Source organism: Scardinius erythrophthalmus (genome assembly GCF_964197995.2).
Source record: "Scardinius erythrophthalmus genome assembly, chromosome: 25".
NCBI classification, from domain to species: domain Eukaryota; kingdom Metazoa; phylum Chordata; class Actinopteri; order Cypriniformes; family Leuciscidae; genus Scardinius; species Scardinius erythrophthalmus.
This window is the reverse complement of record NC_138245.1, coordinates 16,929,017-16,955,370: the sequence shown is the minus strand read 5'-3', so window position 1 is coordinate 16,955,370 and position 26,354 is coordinate 16,929,017. Positions and strand designations below refer to the sequence as shown.

Here is a 26,354-nt window from a genome sequence, read left to right as displayed (position 1 = left end):
CTCCACTCTTAATGAATAGAACTGAGAGTCCTCATCTTTTTCTCAAAGTTAGCTTATGTGCGTGTGTCCTTCTTGATGGAACACTTGACTCAGCCGTGGTGTTATGACAAGAGCATTGTTTGGCCGATTATGCTGACAAACTGTCCACAGCTCTCAACAAATTCACAAAACAATCTGTGAATATTTATAGGCTCAGAAAATTCTCAACACATAAATTATGCTATGTAAAATCAACTGTTTTGATGCCTGCTACCTACTTAAAACCCTGTGAATTTGTTTGAGAAGCGCAATTTTCTTGTTTCCTATTTTCACAGGATGTGTGGGTGGGACATATTGAAAGGCAGTAGGTTAGGTTAGTTGAATAGGTAATAGGTAATTTGTTATTTGCTAGTCAGCTGTGAATGGGCAGGAACATTATCATTCTACAGGATGAATCATCAATATTTTTGGTCCAAAAAATCACATTGTGAGATACGAAAACACAATTATGAGAAATAAAGTCACAACATTTGTGAGATAACATTCTGAAATTAAGTTACAAGAGATATATAAAGGAGCAACTGTGAAATAAAAGGTTGCAATAACAGATAAAAAGATGCAATAACAGATAAAAAGATGCAATAACAGATAGAAAGATGCAATACACAATAACAGATGCAATCATGAGATTGCAAGTGTGAAAAAGTTGCAACGGTAATAGTCACAATTATGAGTTTAAGTCGAAAACTCAAAACATCAGATATAAACGTACAAATGTGAATAAAAGTTGCAATTGTGAATTAAAGTGGCAATTGTGAGATATAAGATTGCAATTACAAGATAAAAAGTTACAATCAAGATACAAAGTCACAACTGTGAGTTGCAAGTGTGATAAAGTCACAACTGTGAGACATAAGGTAGCATTTGGGAGATATCTACTTGGAATTGTGAAGAAAAGTCACAATTGGTAGATACAGTAGTCACAATTGTGAAATATGAAGTGACAATTGCAATTAAGTTGCAATTGTGCTGAAGTCCAAATAATAACATGTAATTTGCAATTGTGAAATGCAAGATCTGAATTACAAGATAAATAGTAGGAATTATGAGATATTGAGTTACAAGCGTGAGACAAAGGGCCCTATTTTAACGATCTAAGCGCATGATCTAAAGCACACGGCGCAAGTTCACTTAGGGTGTGTCCGAATCCACTTTTGCTAGTTTAACGACGGGAAAAATGGTCTAAAAGGGTTGTCCCTATTCTCATAATGAGTAATGGGTGTGTTTTGGGATTTACGTGCATTAAACCAATCAGAGTGTATGCGCGTTGTGGACTCGCCTATAAGCGTACATTAGTAATGCGCTCATTAAATAACAAAAAAATAATAATAATTGCGCCATTGACTTTAGACCAGGTTTCAGTTGGTCAATGGCGCAGTCTATTTCTGTTGCCTCTAAATAGCAACGCGCCAACAATGCACCAGAACGCACCTCGTTTTCAGACCAGCATGCCAGCATGCTATTTAAATAATGTGGCACAGGACGTGAAAATGATAACTCTGTCGGACTGAAACTAGCAAAAAACACTCGTGCTTGGTGCTGTATTGTGCTGGGTGTAAGATAGGGATAACAACTGAGATAAATGGTCACAAAAATGTGATAAATTCATAATTGTGAGATAAAAAAATCACAACTGTGATGCATAAAGTCACAATTGTGAGACACATTTGTGAGATATATACTTGCAATTGTGAAGATAATTCACAATTGTGAGCAGTTGCCAACTAATTTTCAGGGAAAGATGCTAAAGGTATGTCGGTTTTTTGCTAAAAGTTGCTAAATTACATTGGGATGTCATTGCGTGATAGTATCTTTATGTAGCCACAGCGCAAACTGCATCATTAAGTAGAATACACAATGAGGTTATTATTATTATAAAATATGATTTGAAATATGTTCATTTAGATTTGCTCATAAATTATGTCATTTGTAAGCAGCTACATTCTAAGTGCATCAAAGCATTTTTTTTAGCAAACAAACCACCAGAGAAATACATCAATGTCTTTTGATAAAATGTTTAAAAACTCTTTCAAGACAAGCTTACTGTAATTTTTGTTTACAATACAGTTACAATAAAGGTGCAATTTTGACATGCAATATATTGCCAAAAGTTTTGGGATGTCTGCCTTTACATGCATTAAAGAATGGGATGTCATTAACTTTAATGACATCCCATTCTTAATCCGATAACTCTCTGCTCCTCACTACGGGGCTTCTCATGTGCTGCGAGCAAATCACTCCGCCCAAGTAGCAGTGCTTCGCCTTCTGAGAATATAGTCCCCAGTATGTATACGGTTAGAAGATGGCTGTGTCTCATGTGACCTTGTTATTTGTACACGCTGTGACTACACAAATCACAACATGTAAATAGGAAAATGTTGGCGTTATTTTGTCACTTATTGGGAGCAGCATGCTAGTTGGAGCCATTTACCTCCAGTCTTTGTGCTAAGCTAGGCTAGCGGTGGGTGCGTCAGACAGAGTTACGGCACGCACGGAGATGAAAAGGGTATGTATGTACTTATCTAACTCTGGGGGATACGGTGAATAAGCTAAAGTCCCAAAAAGTCGGTGTGTTCCTTTAAAGAAACACATCCTATATAAGATTAATCAGATATATACAAAAACATATTACAAATTATATCTGCACAAAATGACGCGAATGCACAAGTGACCTTGAACTAAGTTACGTGCCATTCAGAATGACTCTTATTGTGGACGCGCTCTTCCTGGAGCAACGCGATGAAACACGGCAACTAAACCCAAATAATTCACAATGTTTTATTACAATATTGTTCTCTTTATAATTTTATGTAATATGACAGTCACAATCAATCATAGTCATTATTAGTCATGCATTGTCATTTGAGCTGCGCACACTGAAGCTGAAGATGATCACCATACGCTTTACTACAGCGTTAATTCTTAACCAAATGCATCCTATGTGAGATAAATCAGATATAGATAGGCCTACACAAAACACACAATGTTACAACTTACATTTGCACAAAACAAAAGGCTGCGAATGCACACGCAAACAGCCAAGATGAAGGTGTAAAATGGTCCCAAACATAACTCCGGCGCGCTCGCGTGTTTATGTTTCGCATGTTTCGCGGTTGAGCAGCACGCACGCGCATTAACCTGCTTAAGGTTTCATCGATTAAATGTATTATCGACAATGAATCGATCGTCGATTAATCGTTAACATCCCTACAACGCATTCTCATCCTTGGGCGTCATATGCTGACGCTTTTGACATTTCGTCGACATCGAACGCACATGGCACCCTTTAGCGTCAATATGACACGCACAGAGCTTTTTTCGGTTATGGGTAGGTTTAGGTCTGGTGTAGGGTTAGGGTTAGACCACTAGGAGGCGCCTTCTGGCCCATTTCTATCTGCGTCTCATATTGACGCTAAAGGGTGCCATGTGCGTTCGATGTCGACGAAATGTCAAAAGCGTCAATATATGACGCCCTAGGATGAGAACAGGCTGATTTAGTTGTAAGGAAATTTCACAAATGGACTTATTGCAACCTATCACGGTACCACGCTTGAATTCACTGAGTTCCTGAGAGCAACCCATTCTTTCACAAATGTTTGTAGAAGCAGTTTGCATGCCTAGGTGCTAGATTTTATACAACTGTGGCCATGGAAGTGATTGGAACACCTGAATTTAATGATTTGGAGGGGTGTCTCAAGACTTTTGGCACTATAGTGTATGAGCCACAATTGTAACGTTTAAAGTTGCCGTTGTTGGATAATGTTGCATTATAAGGGCACAATTGTATCGCCACAACTGTGAGACGTAAAGTCGCATTTATGAGATATAAGCTCGCAAATGGGAAGAAAAGTCACAATTGTTATATCTAAAGTTGCAGTTGCGAGATATAAGGATTTATAATCACAACTAATTCTTTACTCGGAGGCAGAAAAATCTTCCATAAGAGACAGAGAGAGACATATATAGAAAGAGCAAGCAAGAGGAAAAATGAAAGTCCGTGTTTATTGGTGCAGAGTTGCTCTAATCCTGACCCGTCCTCTCTGCGGGCACCTGACTCCCAGGTAGAGCTGTTTCAGAGTTCTTCTGTCCAGGTGCTCAGAGGACTGTGTGCTCATGGATTCTGACAGCTCCGTCCTTGCAGGCTGCCACTGATGTTCATTATTTCAGACTTTCATCAGACGCCCAACAGTCACAATACCTCCCCTTGCCTCAGATGAGCACTAAACGCTGCATTAAAACATTGTTATTAGGTGAGAAGCGAATGACACCATAAATATGCAATTAATCTTCAGAACTGGGGCAAAGTTTAATTGCGACTAAACAAACAGACAGAATATGCAAATGCGGAAATATTATGAGAGCGGTGTAGTCGTAATTATGAAGTTACACATAATGGTAATTAAAAAGCTTGCATCCCGCAATGTCCTTGCTGGTTTTATAGTGCCGTGTGACACCGCTCCTGATTGGGTTTGTGTATGAAGCGGTACAATATTATTCCACATGTCTGGAAGATCATACATACATAATCATATACATTGTTGTTGTTTTTTAAGTGGGTGTTGATGAGCTTATGAAGTCATTTTCAACTCTTGAAGTGTATCTCAATCGTGTATGTTTCGCAAGGCTTCTATCAAATGCACCGTGACAACCTGTCATGCTCTGCATTAACGGCCCCCAGCAAAACAGAAGGGCTCATTCTACATCAGTGGTACTTACGGAAAGAGAGAAAGAGTGAATGTGTGTGTTTGTGTGTGTGTGTTTTTGTGTGTGAGAGTGTCTGTATACAACAGAGAGATGTGGAAATGGGAAAAAAGGACAGAAATCAGCTTGAAGAGAACAGAACGGATTTAAAAAAGTGGAAATGGAAGTAGACTCTCGCACAATATTAGCAAAAGATGAAACATTTGTGAGTGTTTTTCTGCTCTTCTGACCCTGCAAAATTGGGTCTAAAGCTGTGTGTGAACGGCCCCGTATGTGTGTATGTGGTGAATAAGCCCCGCATTTGACATGTTAAAAGGGATGTTCTTTACTAAGAGTCTTGTTGGGCCTGACATAACTGGGACGTAGTTCTCCTTGTCAAAGCTAATAATCAATTCCTATGCTGGGATAATCTGACAGCACACTCCCACTAATAGTGCCACTGTCTATATAACTACACACAGCTACATATCTCCCAAAACAATCATTCTTTAATCTAACACAAAATGAGCTAATATGCATCTTCACCGAATCACCGCCTGTTCGAATTAAATATATGAAGGGATTTTCAGCACATATTTTTTGTTTGTTTACCCTTCAGGTGGAAAGAGGTGGTAATTTTTTGTGTAAAAGAAGCATCATCCCCTTGAGAGTTTTGGACTAAGTGGATTTTTAATGCAAATAAAGGGGGGGGGGGGTTGGGTTGATTGGGTCTAGACAAATTCTAAAAGTCTATCCCAAGACCAGGCTTAAAACTAGTTCCAGACTAAAATGCATGTTTGAGCTGTTTTAACTGAAAGCAACTTGCATCTTAAAATATGCATTTTTTTCTCTCAAGATGCACACCAGTAATGTTTTTAGCGCAATTTTCCACCGGACAAAATTGCGATTGTTAACTCATGATTTCTGTTCTGTCTGTGCGCACCAATCTTGCACTTCTATCTACTCCTCAACCAGACCACCTAGAGACTTCGGGTTTTCGGCATTATGTTAAGGAAGGTCTAATCTCGGGAATGCACAAAAAAAATTCTCTTAGTGTTGTGATCCCATGCTGTGAGAAAATTGCGCTAAAACACTCACTGAGTTTTTATTACTTGTTTTCTTTTTCTTTTCTAGGGCACATTTCAAAAAAACTACTTAAATGTCCTAATTGAACTAAGGCCTAATCCAGGTTTATTCTAAACCCTGTCTGTGAAACCAGGCCTATATCTTCAGGAGCAAATCACCTGTTTGTTTAATCTAGAATGTGTTTTAACATGATTTTGACAGTTGGTGTCAGATTTTTTTTTACTGATTATGTTATGGAAACAACAAATAAAAACACTTTATCTGTTCCAAGTTGGTTTATTGGACTTAGCTGGTTTAAGATGGTCTTCCATCCTGAACATGCCTGTATTTAGCTGATCTAGCTACAAACCTTTCTAAACCAGCCAACAGAGCGGTTAACACTAGCAAACCAGTTTTGGTTAGTTTAAGATTTAAGTTGGTTAGATTTTGGTTAGTTTTTGAGATTTAACACAAAAGTAACTCATGAAACGAACTGTGCTTGTTTGAATGAGATATATTACTTTTTTTGGCACACAGAACTATTTTTTGTTTGCTTACCCTTAGAGAGGTAGAGAGAGGTGGTCATTTTTTAAAGTGGATTTTTAATAATAATAAAAAATAATAATAAATGCATTTATTGCTTTAACCATTCAAACTGGTAGGCTGGACTGGTTTCCCAACCTGGACAAGCCTGTGTTTAGAGAAAAGTGCTAAAACTCTTTAAAACCAGGCAACAGACCCCTTAAAACCAGCTTTCTTTTTCTTTTTTTTTTAAAGAGATTTAACAAAATTAGCAAATTTGTGTCTTCCCTTAGCCTGGGAAAACCCAGACAACTTCTGGCAAATTTAGATTTGCTCTGCAAGTAGTCTGGCAAAGAGCTCATTCAAGCCCATTTCCATGCCGTCGAAATCGCGGCACCAATCAGAATCGCTGAGGCGGGCTTTACACGATGACGATCGCTCTGATTGGTTTTAGGTCTAGCCTATCCAATTGCGCCCAGAGGCATTTGAGTGACGTCCACTCCGTTGCTGAAGAGCACCAACTTTTAAATGCATTATTATATTCAAATTGCAAACACAAAAGGACAGTCTCCATGAAAGACCCACTGGCAGATGAACCGGCTACTACATTTCTCTCAGAAACGGTAGGAAATTAAATTAGATTTAATAGAGGATTTTAACAGTGACAAGATGATTGACAGGACAGTTTACGTGACAGGATGGCACGCGACAGATCCGTCCGATAAAGATGACGAAGTCAGATGTCCCAAAGCTTGCCTACTTTTTTGCTACACATTCAAAAGTAAATACCTTTTCTTCACAAAAAGAGTACATACTTTTATGGCGTAGTGTAACTTAGGCGAATTGGGACACAGCATATGGCTTTACACGATGCCGATCGCTCTGATTGGTTTTAGGAGTTTTAGGTCTATCCAACTGCGTCCAGAGGCATTTGATCGACGTCCGTTGGTGACGCCCCTTTGGAAATGAGTTATTAAAGAAGCTTTGCCAGACCATAACTTAGTTACTACTGAGAATGGTCTGGTTTTAACCAGGCTAGTCTTCCCTACCAGTTTGAATTAAATATTTTAAACATATATTAACTTCATATATTTTGTTTGTTGTTTACCCTTCAGGTGGAGAGAGAAGGAGAATGTATGTTTTTGCTATTCCATTAATAACTTTGCCTAAACGACTTCTAAAAAGTTGGACGACAGGAGGGCGAATGCTCTCCAAATTTAGCCACTCTCTCTTTGGCACGTGTGAAGGATGTGAACCCCATGCACACTCGCTGACAGATTTTAGTAGGGCGACACAAATTGTGTGAGTGTGTGTGTAATAGAGAGAGATGAGGTGGTGACAAACAGTGTGTGTGCTGCAAGTGTGTGTGGGGTGTGACTATGTGCATAAGCGCACTCGTGTGTGACAGCAGCAGTGTGTTTGAGTCCGTCCCCGCAGGTCCTCCCTCAGGTCTCCGTCAGGCTCAGCCGACAGAGTCGTTACTCATAAAGACAGTATTATTATCAAGCAGAAGATGAGTATATATCCAGGCCAGAGCACACATGAGGGAAGCAGGAACTTCCTCCACATCTTGTATAATCACTCGATTTTCTCGATTTCATGAAGAAGACACACAGCAAGGCTTCATAAATCAGCATACACTCACTCAAACACTCCTGCAGCTGTTTACATTTATTCCTCTGATGAATAATAATATTGTGTTGGCTTACACAAAGACCAGACATGATCAGGATAGAGTTCAGAAAACATAATGCAAATGGTTGTAGCATCACACAGTGGAAAACAAAGGCTTGCATGTAATTTATGTAAAGTGTCTATCGGATGCACACTTTGGAATCTTGTTATATGAATACTGTGAATTCGGACATACTACTCATTTTTACCTTCTACTATATAGTAAGGAAGCAAGTATATTCGGATGTATACACCATAGGTCACATGACAAAGTCAACATGGAGGATGTAGTACATCCAGAATTCATTCATACTATGCATTTTCATTCTATATAAAAAGTACTTTTTTTTTGCCATCTCAAAGTCACAGTAATAAACTGGACAATAACAGAATCAATGATGCAAGCTTCATCAAATGTGAGACAAATTAAAGCAGCTCTAAAAGACAGTCAGTTTATTGTTGGTTCAGTTCAGTTCAATAACTTTGTAAAGTTCACCAATTACAAAATCAGTTCAATTCAGCTATAAGCAGCTCTATAATATAGCAAAACTCAGACAGCATGCGCCTTCAGTCTTTTAGACTGTTGGAATGCTGTATTGACCTATCAGACTCCCTGTCAGATTATATGGCACAACACTGGAGATACCTATTTAAAAAAAAAATATGATTAAGATATAGTCTAAACTTCACATTTCCATGTTATAATCCAAATCCTACTCTTAGCAAACAGGGACGCATATTTATAATCTGGTGACTCATATGTGCAACCATATGTAGATGGCAACCGCATCCAAACAGTCAACTCCTCACACATCACTGCCTAGTCTGTCAACTTCGTTCTTTATCTCACCTGCCCGCATAACAAGCTGCCTAGCTTGATCGATATGCTAGCAGATGTGCAGGACCTGGCCCTCCCTGCAGGACACGCGCATAGAGGCATGAAGTGTGAATCTTTTTTTATGCTATTACACAGATCACATCAGTATGCTGCAAAGAGACCCCGGCTCCAGCTCTAGTGCGCAGTACCACACACATTCAGTGCGATCTGTTGTGGAACAGGGCGGTGAAATCACCATACTGAACAAAAAAACCTATTCAAAAGACAAAGAGTGGAATCACAAGCTTGAAAAAGACTTCTGAGGAATGGAGAATGTGATGTAGCACAAAAAAAATGACCTTTCAAAGTTTTTGTTTTTTTTCAAACAATTTTGTATTCTTCTGATGGAAGGGAGCTGAAGTGCAATACTAATTTACAGTCGCTTTTGAAGGTGTGTGTGTGTTTTATATACACACGTATATGGTACACAGACGCACACACACACTCACACACACACGCACGCCCACACACACAAACAAACACACACACACACACACACACACACACACACACACACACACACACACACACACACACACACACACACACACACACACACACACACACACACACACACACACACACAAAGGTCCAATTAGTAAACATTATTATAGAATACTGCATTAGTAAATGCTGAAATTTACATTAAGATCAATAAATGTTTTAGAAATATATATTTTTTTCTTTTTAGTTCATTTTAACTAACATGGTTAACTAATGTTAGCAAGCGGAACCTTGTTGTAAAGTATTACCACACATACATAGATTACATATAGGTCGCACTTTATATTACATGTAGTCTAAGTGTTTTTAACTATTATGTTCTAACATCATAAATAAAAATGATTAGGTACAATGTACTTATTGTGTTCATGTTTAATTGTAACAGTTTTGATGCTATTGAGGTGGAATACGGGTAGGTTAGGAACAGGTTTGGTGGTATAGTTAGGTTTAAGGGTCGGTTAAGATGTAATGGAAGGGGTCAACAGTGTAATTATAGATCTAATTACAGAAATTACATGCAGGTATTTTACATAGTAGTTAATTTAAAGTGGGACCATGTATGTATATAGGCCTACATACATGTACATATGTACATACATTTTGTATCTTAAGCCTCAGGCTTATATATTAGGTTGAGCTCATCGTGACACACAAACATAAATGTATTTGTACATATATTTTTTTTATAGATATTTATTTTTGCGTTCACAAAGGGTTATCTTGATTTAGTGGAGAGGTCATGTGGGCCCCTTGGCATTTGCATCAAATTTGAATAAATCCTCTAAAATCACGTCAAGGTGACACCTGAAGCGAAATGTCATCTGAGGGAAGCTTTGAAAGTCTGTTATTCCAAATTATGCTTGTCAAAACTTATAATAGGCATTCGCTTTTGCATAGTCAAACGGCTCACATAGGAATTGTCAAAGCACTTTTTACACCTGATGCAGATTGAAAAAGAAAATAAGACAACAAGGTAGTGATTTTACTTTTTTTGTTGTCATAGTTCTTGCCTAGCTATAAATATATATATATAAAATATATTTAATAACAAAAACAGTCAACAAACCTTTTCATCAGTAATTGTATGCACATTATGAGAAATCTTTTATTGGAGAAATCCTTTTTTCCCTCCAGAACATTTCACTACATCCAATCATGAAAAAGCATACTCTTGCACATAAATGGTGCTAAATTTTGTGTGAGGTGAAATTTTTGACTGTTATGATGCTGCGAAGTCAAATCTGGATTCCTACCGTCTACACAGGAAGGTTTGTTCCGTGTTGTGCCGGCCACTTTTCCCGGTAAACACGAGCACTTGACTGTCTGGGAACGTTCTTCAATGCGGTTCTTGTTGCAACATCGGTGCGCTGCGATGACCTCGCATGTTCCTCCCTCTGTGGATGCAGACACACACGTACATCAGTGGCACATATGAGATACTCCACCTTCAACCCATAATAAAAATGCTCATTTTTTTTGTTTGATCTGAAGCAGTTTGATACATGACACATTTCAGTAACACGCACCAGAGATGCAAGCAAATCAGTGACAAGGACACATTCCTGAGGTCAACAGTGAGAGAAGAACAAGATTTCACAGAAGGAGACAGCTCATCCACGGCCTATAGAAGTAAGGAAGGTCTCTCTGAACCTTTAACTTCCAATATCTGACAAAGCAATATCTTGAGCAGCAAGAGAAGCCTCGTTTATATTAGCATGTGGGGTTGTGTATGAGTAAAAAAGGGTTTCGGCTTACTTTACAGCAGGAGGTCTTCTGGAGGGGGTCTGCCGAATAATATTTTGATCTCACAAGAACCACTTCTTAACTTTTGTGCAAAAATGAAAATATGCAGCAAGCACAAATACAATATCAAGTTACCTTCAACCAAAGCTACAGTTAAGAAGTTTAATTTCAGTGTTAAATGTTAAATATTTCATTATATATTACATAAAATAAAAATATAACTACTACATAAAATAAAAACATTTGTACACATAGGATATCACTCTGCTTTTATAGTGACCCAGTTATTGATTTGGTTACACTCTATTTTGAGGTGTCCTTGTTACAATGTAATTATACATTAATTACGATGTAATTACACAATTACTGAGTAATATTAATTAATAACATACTTAGCCTACAATAGGGTTAGAGATAGGATTGGGGTTTGGTTTAGGGTTAGTTGCATGTAATGATACATGTAACGTGTAACAAGAAAGTGTTATCATTGATTTCACTTATGTTCTGTTCAGAAACCTTACACTTTTCCACCCTTTGATGATCATCCGTCATTAATTATCAACAAGATTCAGCTTCTTATCAGTGGTCATTAAAAAAGACAGACATATGAATGTGAAAATAAATTTCTTTCAAAATATTGGTCCTCTTTTTAAATATATTTTTGTTCTTTTGCAATTTATGTACCTATATACATATATATATATATATATATATATTTATATTTATATATATATAGGTACATAAATTGCAAAAGAACAAAAATATATTTAAAAAGAGGACCAATATTTTGAAAGAAATTTATTATATATATATATATATATATATATATATATATATATATATATATATATATATATATATATATCTCTTCTCTCTCTTCTTTTTCTCATCTTCTCTCAACAACCTCACCATTTCTCTGATAATTTACTTTTCTTCCTTTTTTGTCAATATAGTAAATCAGCGGAATCACACAGAGTCATCTTATATCTTATATACATCTCTGATTATTACTATTGCTATACATATATATTGTATATATAATGAACATCATTCTACATATATTAGGAAATTTATGATAGAGATATACACATACTCAACACAATTTTACACACACACTTCACATAATTACACGTACATCCTACTTTCTATTTTGTTGGTATCGTCTTACTGTGTTTTGTCTTGCGTTCTGCTTTAATAATAATAATAAAAAAAAAATAAAAAAAAAATATATATATATATATTGGATGGGAACACTGAACATATTTTCAACAAAAATCAAGATCATTTTCTGCAAGCACAAAAGTTTTTTGCTGGCGTGTGAGTATTTTAGAAATATTTACTTAAATCCATGACAGTAAAAAGGCGATAGGAAATAAATAAATAAAAAAAGACCTGAAGCCTCGGCACCTTAATTAGATTAACGTCCAAATAACGTCCAAAGTCATCAGTTAAAACAGCATTAGAGCAAATGGCCCTTGTAAAAGCCTCTAAAGAGAAAATTATAGGCTCTTCTACAGACTCTTACTGCTAGGCTTTCTATGTAATTACCATGTATTCTTTCTTCTCTCTGTGTTGCAAATTGCCCTTGAAGCATGCTGATTATCTTATCTAAATTACAAGCCTTTTACCCTTGTGTGATGTTAGCAAGGGCTTTTATGGGGAGCGCAGGAAGGTGAGGGTTCTGTCATAGTTTGGTCTGAGAAGACAATGTGGAGACATACAGTACATTATAGCATTGATATGACTGAATAGGAAAGACTCATTCTTAATAAAGGGCCTTGAGACAGTGCAATTATGAAGTCCTCGCAATCTTTATCGTGCTCTTTGCCATCCAACATACAGGATATCTGCAGCTGCACAATATGCACTGCGGCAAAGTGGACCCCATTGTGACTAAAAGAAGAAAAAAGAAAGTGAAAATATCAGAATGCGCAAAAGCTACGTGGGTCACCATAACAATAGCGAGCACCCTGAGGATAGCTGGGGGATTGATGAGAGGTAATGGTTTCCCCCTCAAACAGTGGGCTCACAGCTCCGCACGAACACCAAGAAAGGAGAGAACAAGGGAACAGAGGAGCACAAAAGTGCAGGATGGGAAAAGAGCAAAAGGGAGGGGATAGGAGGGAAGGAGGCAGGCAGCTCCCTCGCTGGGCCAGGCCGGGCCGGTTGAGTAATGACAGAGCTTTTGGAAGCGCCCCTCTCACACAATTATAAAGCGGCCAGGTAATTCAGCTAGTGGGGTTGCTGCAGCAAGGCCCTCCATCAGATGCTCCCCTTTCTCCAACACCCGAGGAAACCCTCTTTATCTTCCCCTGACAGCTGTCCACCCATCCGCTCCCACATCCCTCAATTACACCACAGCTCAAACGAGGACATACCACAAAAATTGCGCCATACTGAGCGAGGGCATGCGAAGAAGAGGGAAGGAAAATGGAGAAGACGTTGTTCGCCCCATTTCCCACCAGTTCAGAATCAACATGGATTTTTCGAGATTCACAATTTATCAGATCCACGTTGATTGTTGGCTGATAGTTTTGAATTTAGGTTGATATTGGATATTTGGTTAAAAAATAAAATAAAATTAGATATATACAGCATGGCAATACTTAGAGATTATAGATACTGTACTGAATTTATCAACATCATTCAATATTTGGTACCAGCCAATATTAGTATTTACATATATATAAAATTATTTTTTATTTATTTATTGTATAGTTTATTGTAATTTATAGTTACTGATACTAAATATTTTAGGCAATATGAGTTTTTTTTAGATTTCTCAGTTTCGGTCAATATTTGATATAGTTGTTCAATATTACCAATATTTTCAAATTTCTAATTAGTATCAGTCAATATTGAATAATAATTGGCTGATATTAAAGATTTTGTTTATTCTTCTGTTTTTTTATTTACAGATTTTTTAAATATAACATATAATAATGGATATTTTATCATGCATGCTCATTTCCCCTATTTTTACATTTATATGACTTTTAATGCTTACTTAACATTAATCTTTTAAAACAATAATTGAATAAGTCACAGTAAATGTAATCTTTAGCAAATCTCAAAATTAAAATAAATTGTTCACATCGTACATTGTTTTGGTGCCTAAATTCACTAACATTTAAAACCATTGATTGTACTTTTTAGTAAGTATAGTATAGTATAGTATAGTATAGTATAGTATAGCAGTTCAATAGTAATTTATACTATTACTATTAACTTCTATTTACTTAGTATAGAATTTTAATACCGACGATTTATCAGTTACCAGCTATAACAGTACATGCGAGGAAATTACAGTGTGCTTTGCTTGATCTCTCTGCCTTTCCAGTCTTTTTCAAACTCCTGCTTCAGGGTCAGAGTGAGCAATGTAAAACTAAGAGTGCTAGGCCAGCGATGGACATGATTGCCGTTGCTGAGCTGTCATCAGTCCTCACATTTGAGCAGGAGGCATCCATTTGTTCCAGCGTGTATGTCTAGTTTTGACCTCCCATTAAAACATCAACCCAAACATGCTGACAGTATTACACTCAAAACACCCATGACAGCTCACTCTGGACCTATTACTGCTGTGCTCTCCATAAACTCGATAATATCTCAGTGTTCACAGGAAAACCTGAAACCACAAAAGGCCTCCACAAATCCCTCAGGACTCTTTTTAACCTCTGTTAACTGCTTTAAATGTCTTATTGTCTATTTGACTATTTCAGAATTTATTTGTATACGGCTTTCTAATGCTGTTTTCTGAATAAGATTCTCATACTCGGTCAGTTAGAGTGAATCATTGCTCCCCATGGTGTTTTTTTAAGACATTGATGTCTAATACAGCAGCAATTTGATCCTTGTCATTATTGCGGAATGTGGATTTCCATGAAGGTGGGAATGGCTTGTCATGAGGAATAGGTTCTTTATGGCTCTGTCTTACACTGAAAGCTTTAAAATCCAGGCTAAAGTTCATTGATCCAATACTGGCCCAGCAAACCTTTAGATAAATGTTTTTATCTTGGTTTTTGACAGTTCAGAAAACGAGCTGACACACAAAATGAAAAATTGTGGACCTCTACAATATTCACAAACAAACAGCCATTAAAATGTGCTGTGATAAAACGACAACACATTTACTTGGAGGTAATTGAATGGTTTAGCTTCTTCTCAACCAGAAGCATTTGTGACCAGAGGGAGACAGTATAACAAGCCTTAAACACAGCAAATTGCTTAAACTGTCGCCCTGTTTGCCATGCGTCAAAGCGCTTAAAGTAGGATATGTTCCTGAAACAACATTTCCACTAACCAATGAGTGTCCTCTAATTTTAGGTATAAAGCAGTGAAAGAACAGCCAGAACCCCAAGTCCTGAACAAAAACCATTTTTTAAAAACCATTTGTGCTGACCTGGCCTGAGAAGCTCTTCTTTAACCCTTAAATGCATGAATGTTTCGCCAATCATTATTACATATTCGGGTCTTTAGCGACCAGGATCTATATCTAACACGGATGGATCTCTACCTGTCGTGATAATGTAAAACTCTCCTGATATTAGAGTAACAATTACAGAAGAATAAAATAAAGCATATTTTGTTACCTTTTGGAGCTTGGAAGGGTTCAGTCTGAGCAGATGTTTCATTGCATCATCACTGTTCTTGTCAGGGCTCACTTTCCTAGTACATTCAGCCAGGGCCGGCTCTAGCCCTTTGGTTGCCCTAGGCAAGATTGAGTCCCCCCCCCCCCCCCGCTCTTTATAAGAAAATAAGAAATAAGAAAATTGATAAGTGTCAAGTCTTTATTTGTTATAATTTCGATGATTATGGCTTACAGCTTATGAAAACCCCAAATTCAAAATCACAGAAAATTAGAATTGATATGAATTGATATGTCATAAGCTGTAAGCCATAACAAAGTCTTGAAATATCTCACTTTGCATGTAATGAGTCTATATAATATATTAGTTTCACCTTATAAGTTGAATAATTGAAATAAATGAACTTTTGTACGATATTCAAATTTTTCGAGTTTCACCTGTAGTCACTCCAACACTTCAACAAGCAAATTCTACAGAGAATGTTCAAGGATATTTACCAAATTGGATTAATTTAAGCAAATTATTACCATTAAACTAGTTTAATTATACCTTCTACAAACAAATGTGCTATTATGGATAATGTATGTACCACTACAAAATTAAAATATTTAAGTTCTTTTAGTTCTATCTCAAATAATAAAATATTAACAGTTGTTTCTGCCATTTCTATTCACCTTCAAAGTAACTATAGCTAGCAAACTATAGCTTAGTGACAGCAATGAAACGTCCAATATTAGGTGATGTAGGCTACAATACTAAGTAGCCTAAATTTATTTCATTGGACACCTTAATAGCTAAGATGAGAAGACTTACTCTATACTGAGCTTTATTTTTTATCTTCTTCCTTTCTCCGTTTTCGTCCCTGTGCACCAGAGGTTTAGACCGCTTCATTTTTGATCAACGCGCCAGCAGCTGAGCACTTCCCTAACGTAACGTAACGCAACCCTCCCGCCCCCCGCCAATCCAGGAATGGTCGACAAAAATCATAAATTCAATCTAATAATCAGGTTGACAAGTAATTAAACGTGTGGTTGAGGGGGCGCCCTTTGCCCTTTGATCATGTTTAATAAACATGTTTTATTTCGCGTTTCGGTCTAATTTTATGATTAATATCGGAAGTAGATACGGCGACACTAGAGTGCGTCCGCGCCCCCAACACATTTGTCGCCCTAGGCAACCGCCTAGTTCGCCTATAGCAATCGCCGGCCCTGCATTCAGCATCTGGCTTATATTTGCGATCCCAAACATTTTCTCAAAACTATCATTTTCAACATCTTCAAAATCAATATTTTGATCGCTGATGGCTTCTTCACCAGATCCACCATAAAGTGACAGTAACACTAACAACTGATTGCGTTGAGAACTTGCTCTGCAGTAAATCAGTGAGCCATTTCAAGTTTTGCTGTTGACACTTCCTATTCTTTTGTTTTCTCCATGCGCTAACTATGAGTGAAACGTCACTTCATCATTGTGTATCAGACATTGCCACCTTGTGGAATAAAGGTGAACTGCACTTATTCAGTCATCAACGATTCAAATATTGTTGTGCAGAACAAATATATATATAAAAAAAAATGAATGGGAAAACAGGCATTCTTTTCTAAAAAAAAAAACACTCTTGTGATATGTTATATAATGAATTGTTTGAGCAATACTAAGACAGTTGATGTCTAACTTTAAAAAGTGAATGAGAAGGAGGGTAGTGAATTATGTCCCGGGTCACTAAAGACCAGAGGTATGCGTTTAAAGGGATAGTTCACCCAAAAATGAAAATTCTGAGATCATTTACTCTCCCTCAAGTTGTTCCAAACCTGTATGACTTTCTTTCTTCTGCTATACACAAAAGAAGATATTTTAAAGAAGGTTGGTAATTAAAGTTGCTGGTCCCCATTTACTTCCATAGTATTTTTTTTTTCCTACTATGGAAGTCAATGGGGTCCATCAGACATTTGGTTACCGACTTTCTTCAAAATATCTTCTTTTGTGTATAGCAGAAGAAAGAAAGTCATACAGGTTTGAAACAACTTGAGGGAGAGTAAATGATCACAGAATTTTCATTTTTGGGTGAACTATCCCTTTAAGAGTTAACATAGAAGGTATGTCATGACACTGGCATAAGTGCCACCACAAAAAAACATAAAATAATTATAATTATATAACAGAGTGGGTATATATAACAGACTAATAAAAACAACCGAAAACGCAAGGGACAGAACTGAGTATGATACAACAATTTCAGGACAAGACTCGACAAACAACACGGAAAACAATGGAGTTTAAACACACAAGGGGTAATAGGCAAATAAGACACAACTGGGAACAATCAGAGAACAAATCAACAAGAAAACTACAAAATGACTTGCAAAAAGGAGACCAGACAGTAAGTAACTTCAAAGTCCACACACAAGACAGGTAACATACCACAGTCTTACAGAAAAGGCATAATTAAGGGAAATAAAATAAAAGCAATACAAAATAAAACCTATGACAAAATAGATATTATTTCAGTGGTTTACAGAAAAGGCATAATGACACTTTCGAAGAGAAAGAAGTTTAGAAATCTAGTATATAAAAAAATCTGCATAAAACAAAGAATTAGCTAAAAATACAGCAGTACGAACACTTTCTAAATGAAAGAATCTAAAAATATAATACAAAAAAATTAGATAAGAACACGAAAAATAAAGACATTAAAAACAGTCCAAAGCAGTACAACCATTACACTTGATATATTGGAAGTCATTGATTATACTTCTAGCTTGTGAATTACATCACTGTATATGCCCATAATCATGATTTTTGGTAACTGGCTCTAAATCGCATGAAATGTGTTTAACTGATTTGTGCGACTTTAGAATTGATCGTCCCGATGTTGACTAAAGCGTTTGGCATATGTTACCACATTTTAATACCTTGATCAAAATGATTGGCCCTCAAAACTCTCCTTGCCCATAATTGCTTCTGTTATTAATCTTGCACAAGCTCAGAGATAAATCAGATTGCAGAGAACATTTACAGAACACTTTTATCCAGTAACAATAAAAAGCCTTTCAGTATATCTGTTTTATGTGCATGTCGCTGGCTCAAATTGCAAACGATGTGACACAGAAGGTCTATTTCCTTGCGCGGTATCTCATTGAGTTTGACTGTAATGACTTGAGGTGAGTCTAATGGAAGCTAATAATAGGTTTACCTACCGCAAGGAGTCTTTCATTTGGGATTTAATGCTTTTTACATCTCGTGGCAGCAGAAGTATGTGTGTGCGGGTGTGTTTGCTACTTTAATCTGTATGTGTGTGACGGTGAGAGATCAAGAGAGGCCAGAGAGGCAGCTTTTTGTACAGCCATCAGACAGGTGGACATTAAACCTTCCTGCACTGGCACCATCTGTGCTCAGAATGAGTGTGGGGTAATGACACCTCCGGACTGTGAGCTAGCGCAATGCTGAATTTCACAGAAGACAAATGGTCATTCCAGCCCTGCTGCTGAGGCTAAACTCATTCACACCATGTTTCTGTTAGCTACAGGTAATCACCACTCCATTAACTGTGCGAATGTGTGTGTAGGTGTGAGAGTGTACGGGGAGAAGATCTCTTTGCTTTATGACCGAGTGCTTGGGAGTTAAAGGAATAGTTCACCCCAAAAAATACAATATTAAAAAAAATCGCTCAATAATTTTTGTCTATACTATGAAAAGCTTTAAGCCTGGAACACACCAAGCCGACGGTCGGCCGTCGGGCAGTTTCCGTGCGTCGGCCGACTAAATCTTCTCGGTGTGTTTCCCTCCGTCGGCTGAAATTGGTCCTCGTCGGCTTTATAACGGCCGATTCGACATGTTGAATCGGCGTCGGGCCGTCGGTGAAAGAGGGAACTCTGATTGGCTGTTCAGCTTAGTGAAGGAGGCAGTGCACGAGAATAATAGCAAAACAGAGAGCAAAAAAAGTCAAAACGGTACAGATAGAAGGCTGTTCTAATGTTACGTCATCTTACCTGAGTGTTCCCTGGCGAATAGTTCAATATTAACACGAGCGGAGTGGAATAAAGAAAGTGTTTAGCAGGTGTGATATTCAAAACGGTAAGCGCGCACTGCTTTGTTTACGTTTGTGTATTTGCAGCCGGCAGCGTCCGTTTCCCTTTTTGAATAACGAATATAGACGAATATATCTGCAAAAATAGACAGTTGTCTCATTTACACGCAGGCGCAGAACCCGCTTTCTAGCTGACAGTCGGCAGGAGTTCTCTCGGTGTGTTCAAGTGCACTTTTTACCCCGACGCGAGGCGACTACACAGTCGGCTTTCATCAGCGCTAGTTCGTCGGCGTCGGCTTGGTGTGTTCCATGCTTTAGACTTCATTGACTTTCATTGCATGGATAAAAAAACAAAAAAAACCAAACACTGATATTTCAAATAATCTTTGTGTTCCGCAGAAGAAATATAGTAATGATTTTGATGAATAGATTAATGGTTTTGTTCTACATGAGGGTGAATAAATTATGACAGAACTTTCATTTTTGGATGAACTATCACTTCAACCAAAGTGATGAATGTTACATCAACAAGTAAGTGATGTTAGAAGCTTGATACTAGTAAAATTGCTCATTTATTGACATCAGTAAATGCATTAGCTAACATGAACTAACAATGATCAATATACTTTTAAAGCATTTATTAATTATTGCTAATGTCAGTTCATGAGGAAGGAAAAGTTGGCACACCACAGCTCAAAAAAAAAGTAGAGAAATATTTATGTTCTCAACACAGGTGATAATTCGAGCCAAGTGGCTCTATGAACTCATACACTAATAAGCCCTTATATACACCACATAACTACATCACATAATCAACCACATGAAACATGAAAAACACCCCACAAAAAACATCAATATAAACTCAGCACAAGGGAAACGAACAAATCATATAGCTAGAATGAAAGTGAATACATCAATAACTAAAACAATAAACATATCAATCAAAGAATACCTGACAGCTACCAGAATAAGTTTTCATGCTTGAATGTTCAATAAACACATTATTTTTTCACATTTAAACTGTTGCAGCACCACTCTTCCAAGTAATACCTTGGACTGCGTTTCCCAAAAGCATTGTGAGCATGGCCGAACATACCATTGGGCTTCACTGGGCTGCAGCCCATGGGACCCACCCAATAGGGGGCCCCCTACCTTACCCGTTTTCGTTTGTTTGTTTTGTTCGGTTAACTTATATGCCAGATATCCAGAAATTATTAGCCGTATTTCCACTGTCTGGCCGTGTGCGAGCGAGGGCTATAATCGGCCCAAAGTAGTGACTTGAGCGCTTGAAAACAAAATCCAATACATTAAAGTGCACGCGTCGAATGCGTCTTTCCGTGCTCACGGGGTAGTTTGAAAGGCTATAGTTTGAAAGACGGAGGGGAGCACGGAATAAAATACCCGGGCCTTAATATCCTCCAACTGAGAGCTTCGAGGCCATAATCAAATGGCGAAACCTGATATTTATCTTTATTTAGCAAAGAATAACACGCGTGTTGATCCTCATCTGCTCCATTGCGATCGGCTACTTTAAAGGGTAACTCCCACCAAAATTGAACCTAGGCTCTTTTTGTTAATCTACCCGAGTCAAACTTTCGTGTAAAAGCATAATTAGAATGGAAACGTCACTTTTAAGATTGACCGTATTTTCATTTTAGGTCAAAATGCTTTTTGAATGGGAGTGCATGGGGCACTTCTATGATAGCATTAAAATCGCTATTTTTAAAACACTAAGGAGGCTCGACACAACATAAAACTTTGCTCGAAGAATCACCAGGGGCTCTACACATGAACTTGAGTATGACTACATTGTTTGTGTACACAAAGTTTACTAAAAAGAAAGGTTTTGTACGACTCACTTTATCAGTTAGTGTTTCCGATGGCTGGAATTTTGTCAGTCAAAGTAGTCGATCTCCGAATGCAATGTAACATGAGGAGAGTAAAGATGGAAAGCTCCTAAAGCTTGTTTCCATATAAATTCACGGATAATTTTTTTATCTAAGTTATCATGCTTTTCATTGAAATTACAAGTTCATGACATTTCCTCATATGGAGTCAGTTCATTACGTTGCATTTGGAGATCGACTACTTTTGACTGACAAAATTCCAGCCACCGGAAACACTAACTGATAAAGTGAGTCGTACAAAACCTTTCTTTTTAGCAAACTCTTGAGCTGTGGTTAGAAGCATAGTTTCTTGTTTGCATGACATGTGGACTCATGTATAAGCAAATAAGCAAGCTGACATTCAGTACAATCTGTATCTTTTATTTAGAATACATACAAATGTCATTTACGTCTTTTAGTTTATCAAGAGATTAAAATGTGCCGTTTTTGAAGAGTGCGCATGTGCGAACGTGCTCTAGTACATAAGAACGAGCCTATGATTGAATTTGGAAATAATCATAATGACTGAGAAAAATGAGAAATAGTCCTCAGATGCCATGTCCGTAATTTACAGCAAAACATCTAGTATTACTTCGATCTCAAACAGATTCATTAAAAAAGTTATTACTCCAACAGGTGCGTGACATCATTAACCAACGTAGTTGAACGACCAATTTGCGACAATATGGTTTCGGGAAACAGTCGTAACTTGCCAGTTGATTTCTTAAACGATGCATCGTACTATGGTAGTTAAGCAGCGAGTTACGTCGTTGTACGGGAAACGCACCCCTGTAGTTCCTGTCTCTATGAAGTCTCTCCTTCCAAAAAGCACAATGTGATCTGATTGGTCGGCTGGACTAGTGTGTTGTGATTGGTCAACAGCTTCAAGCTTGTTTAGGAGATGTCAGGTCCTTTACCATAACCGACAAATTTCAACACACTACTTACATAACTCAACCAGGCATCTTTTTTTTGCATATTCTGATATGGAGAATAACCCTTTGGAATGGACTTTGTGCTTTGTAAGTTTGCAGACCCTTTTATGCTCAAACATTACACACTAATAAATGCTGTAGAAGTATTGTTCATTGTTCTTTCATTGTATTCTTGTAAACCTTTTTTTAAAGTGTTACTGTAAAATTAACCTACACTTACACTCCTACACTTTCTCTCTTTCTCTCCCCTGAGGTTTTGTTTGAGGTGGGTCACATCAATCAGTGCAACCCTGGTCATTCTCCAATCAGGCCTTTCTAGACCCAGGGTCATTACAGTAGCGCACATAGAGATTACCTTTAAGGGAATCAATGCTTTAGTGTTTTTGTTGAGTCAAAGGCTAATTAAAAGCACAGTAATGAAGGAGTGTGGAATGTAGCAGTGGAGCAAAGGGTTCAAAGTAATTAAAACAGCTCTGACACACTTTATTCTAAGCATTCCTCTTGCTGCTTACATGGTGTCCATTGGATTTATTTCTGCTTGTGGATATAGATAGTAAGGTGACCGGAAGGGGATATGTTCGGTGTTCGTGTTCGTGGCTACAACAAATAAACTCGTGGGAACATGATAATATTTTGTGGTCATGACATTATTTTGTCGAAGTAACGCCATCCTTATTTATGGCCGTGGTCTCGAGATTCTTTGTTACTCTAAGTGATAAAAAGCACAAATCCTGTTCTTTTTTTACCTTTTTATTCATAAAAAAAATCCCTTAAAAATCACTGTTTCCACAAAGCAGACTGCAACCACCCCCCACTCCCCACTTTACTAAAATAGTTGCTCATTTGCAAACTGGTGCTGTTCAGTGATATCAAGAACTATGACAAGCTCGATAACAGGAAGAGATGTGTGAATGTTCTCTTGACTCTGTTTTCACCTTGTGGTGACAGGAATACAGAGTGTCATACCTGAAAATCCAACATACACGCACCTGCAATTTTTAACAAGGATAATTACCTGAGTCTCATATCGATCACGGGATTAATACCAGTCATGATAAAGTCTGCAATGTATAGAGTGCAAGAGAGAGGGGGATAGTTGGAGGAGTAGTTAGACAGAGAGCTGGGAGAGAAAACACTCTGATTAGAAATTACTCCAGTGTGGAGAGGTACTCATTCTCAAATGCCATCCATTAAACCGTAATGTATTGCACAGGCAAAGCACACAACAGTGCAGCTAATCAGACTAAGGGACTGTTCGTTTTTTATTTAAGGGGCTACCGGAGGAGTTTTGAGGTCTATAGTCAAAATAGACTTGACCCTCCCTTTGCCAGCAATAATTTTTTCTATGACCCTCCAAAATGATTGTGAAAAAAGGCATGACCCTCCCCGATAATTTATTGATTACTTCTGTGCTGGTTTGCGCTTGGCAAAGATGTTCAGATATAGCCATTGTTTTTTTACAACCATTGACAAACGACTTAACCTCAGCTTTCTCATCTTACACATCACACTCCACTGTTATGGCCATTTCAGTAGATTTACTCACTAACATTTTTGTGGAAACACAATAACTATGGAAACAAAAATATGGTAGTATTGTGCTACAGCGCACATTCTATCAGCTGCAGTTCTGGCGGCGGCGGCGGCGTTAATTACGATAACCAGCAATCGATTTAAATAGTAGCCTACATTGGGTTTAATTAGTCATTTAATGAGGTCTAATATATGTTGTTGGTGGCGAGAATTTTCACGTGAATAAATACATAGATCCTACTATTTTAAAGGGATACTCCACTTTTTTTGAAAATAGGCTCATTTTACAACTCCCCCAGAGTTAAACAGTTGAGTTTTACCGTTTTCGAATCCATTCAGCCGAACTCCGGGTCTGGCGGTACCACTTTTAGCATAGCTTAGCATAGATCATTGAATCGGACAAGACCATTAGCATCTCTCTCAAAAAAATGACCAAAGAGTTTCGATATTTTTCCTATTTAAAACTTGACTCTTCTGTAGTTACATCGTGTACTAAGACCGACGTAAAATGAAAAGTTGCGATTTTCTAGGCTGATATGGCTAGGAAGGAACTATACTCTCATTCCTGCAAATAATCAAGAAACTTTGCTGCTGTACCATGGGTCCAGCAGGCGTAATGATATGACGCAGCGCCTGAAAATAGTCCCCAGCTCGGTAGACTATAGGGTCGACTATTTTCAGGCGCTGCGTCATATCATATCTTTCTGGGTTCTAATCCGCACTTGTATAGTTTTTTCTCATCAAAACCGATTATGTTTATCAGTGGTTGTATATCAGGCAGGGACACGTTTGTGTGCATTTTGTTTTGAAATTTCACTGGAACGAATAGAGAGTCTCCACGGATTGAAGCGCGTGTCCGAGTGAAGACTATGCGCGAGCCACAAAAGAACACAGTATCTGCGCCACGGTCCCTAATTCACAGTTTCCATCAAACATGGCTTAATTACAGCGGAGCCTGGGGGAAAGTGACGCTATTAATGCTTTTATTTTCTGAAGTTTACAAACTATTTCATCTTTATCAAATTCTCTCTCCCTTCACCAGACTCTCTTGCCAATCAGAAATTTTGAGGGAGCCAGGCTGAAACTAAGCAAACAAATGGAAAAGAACAAGGAAAATGAAAGCATTTCATTAGTCTGAATCCACAGGATGAAAAATAATTACTAACTCTTCAATGTTCTCTGAATCAAAAAGGCTGACAATGAAACTAAGATGATAATATAAATGCTTATTAATCCCCCAATTTTCTTCACTACAGCAGAAGCACTTATAAAGTACAGGTGTTAGACACACATTACAGTAGACATAATGAAATTATTTTCTAAATAATATATTTATCATGACTCTATTTAGCATTTTACTGAATATGGCAATGACTGTATTTGATCTTGGCGGACTGCATCTGGTACAGTGCTGCTGTTGATTATTGCTGCTGCAAAGCAAGTATGAACTTTCGGTAACACTTTAGTTTAGGGTCCAATTCTCGTTATTAACTAGTTGCTTATTAGCATGCATACTACTAGTATATTGGCTGTTTATTAGTACTTATAAAACACATATTAATGCCTTATTCTGCATAAACATATTATACATTCCTTAATCCTACCCAATACCTAAACTTAACACTAAACTACCCTACTAACTATTAATAAGCAGAGGAGTTTATTGAGGCAAAAGTCATAGTTAATAGCGAGTTAATAGTGAGATTTGGACCTTAATCTAAAGTGTGACAGGACTTTCTACTGCTAAGATGAACAGACACGCTGCTGTGAGCATGTAAGATATGCTGCTGCTGATAAATCCTGTAACAGGTGGAGCTGGGGAAGGAGGAGGGTTTCAGAGGAACTACAGCAAATATTAAACCAGATTATTTAAATGTTGAGCAAACAATCTCATTGGCTGCAGGATCAGGACATTTTGACAGGCCATAATTGTTGTTGAAATATTCTGTTATTTTGAATTCTCTTACTCTAAAATATAAAATGAGTACTGTTCTTGTGCCACCTGTTTCTAAGTCAGACTTACATACTTTCATATCAACCAACACAAATCATGCATAAAAAATAGTTTTTCTTCAAGTAAAACCAACTGAGTCTGTTTAAGTAATGCATTCAGAGGCTTCTCTTATTGATTAGCATTAGAAATTAAAATCAGCAACACGCTTCATCTAAGGGAATATGAACCAGCTGTTATCATACATTTATATTTAATAGCTTCAGCTTTCAGAGCTGGCAACCGAAATTTAACTTCTGTAACACCCAACTGAATTCCATCCCCACATTTAA

General features: G+C 37.5%; 1 protein-coding gene across 1 annotated transcript in view; it reads right to left on the bottom strand.

Annotated features, from left to right (window-relative positions):
- tafa1b (TAFA chemokine like family member 1b) overlaps positions 1–26,354 on the bottom strand; it is a 170,187-nt gene that overhangs the window by 17,890 nt on the left and 125,943 nt on the right. The window contains exon 3 of the mRNA XM_081357073.1: positions 10,615–10,755. Within this exon, the coding sequence (XP_081213199.1) occupies positions 10,615–10,755 (141 nt within the window). The remainder of the gene's footprint in view (positions 1–10,614; positions 10,756–26,354) is intronic.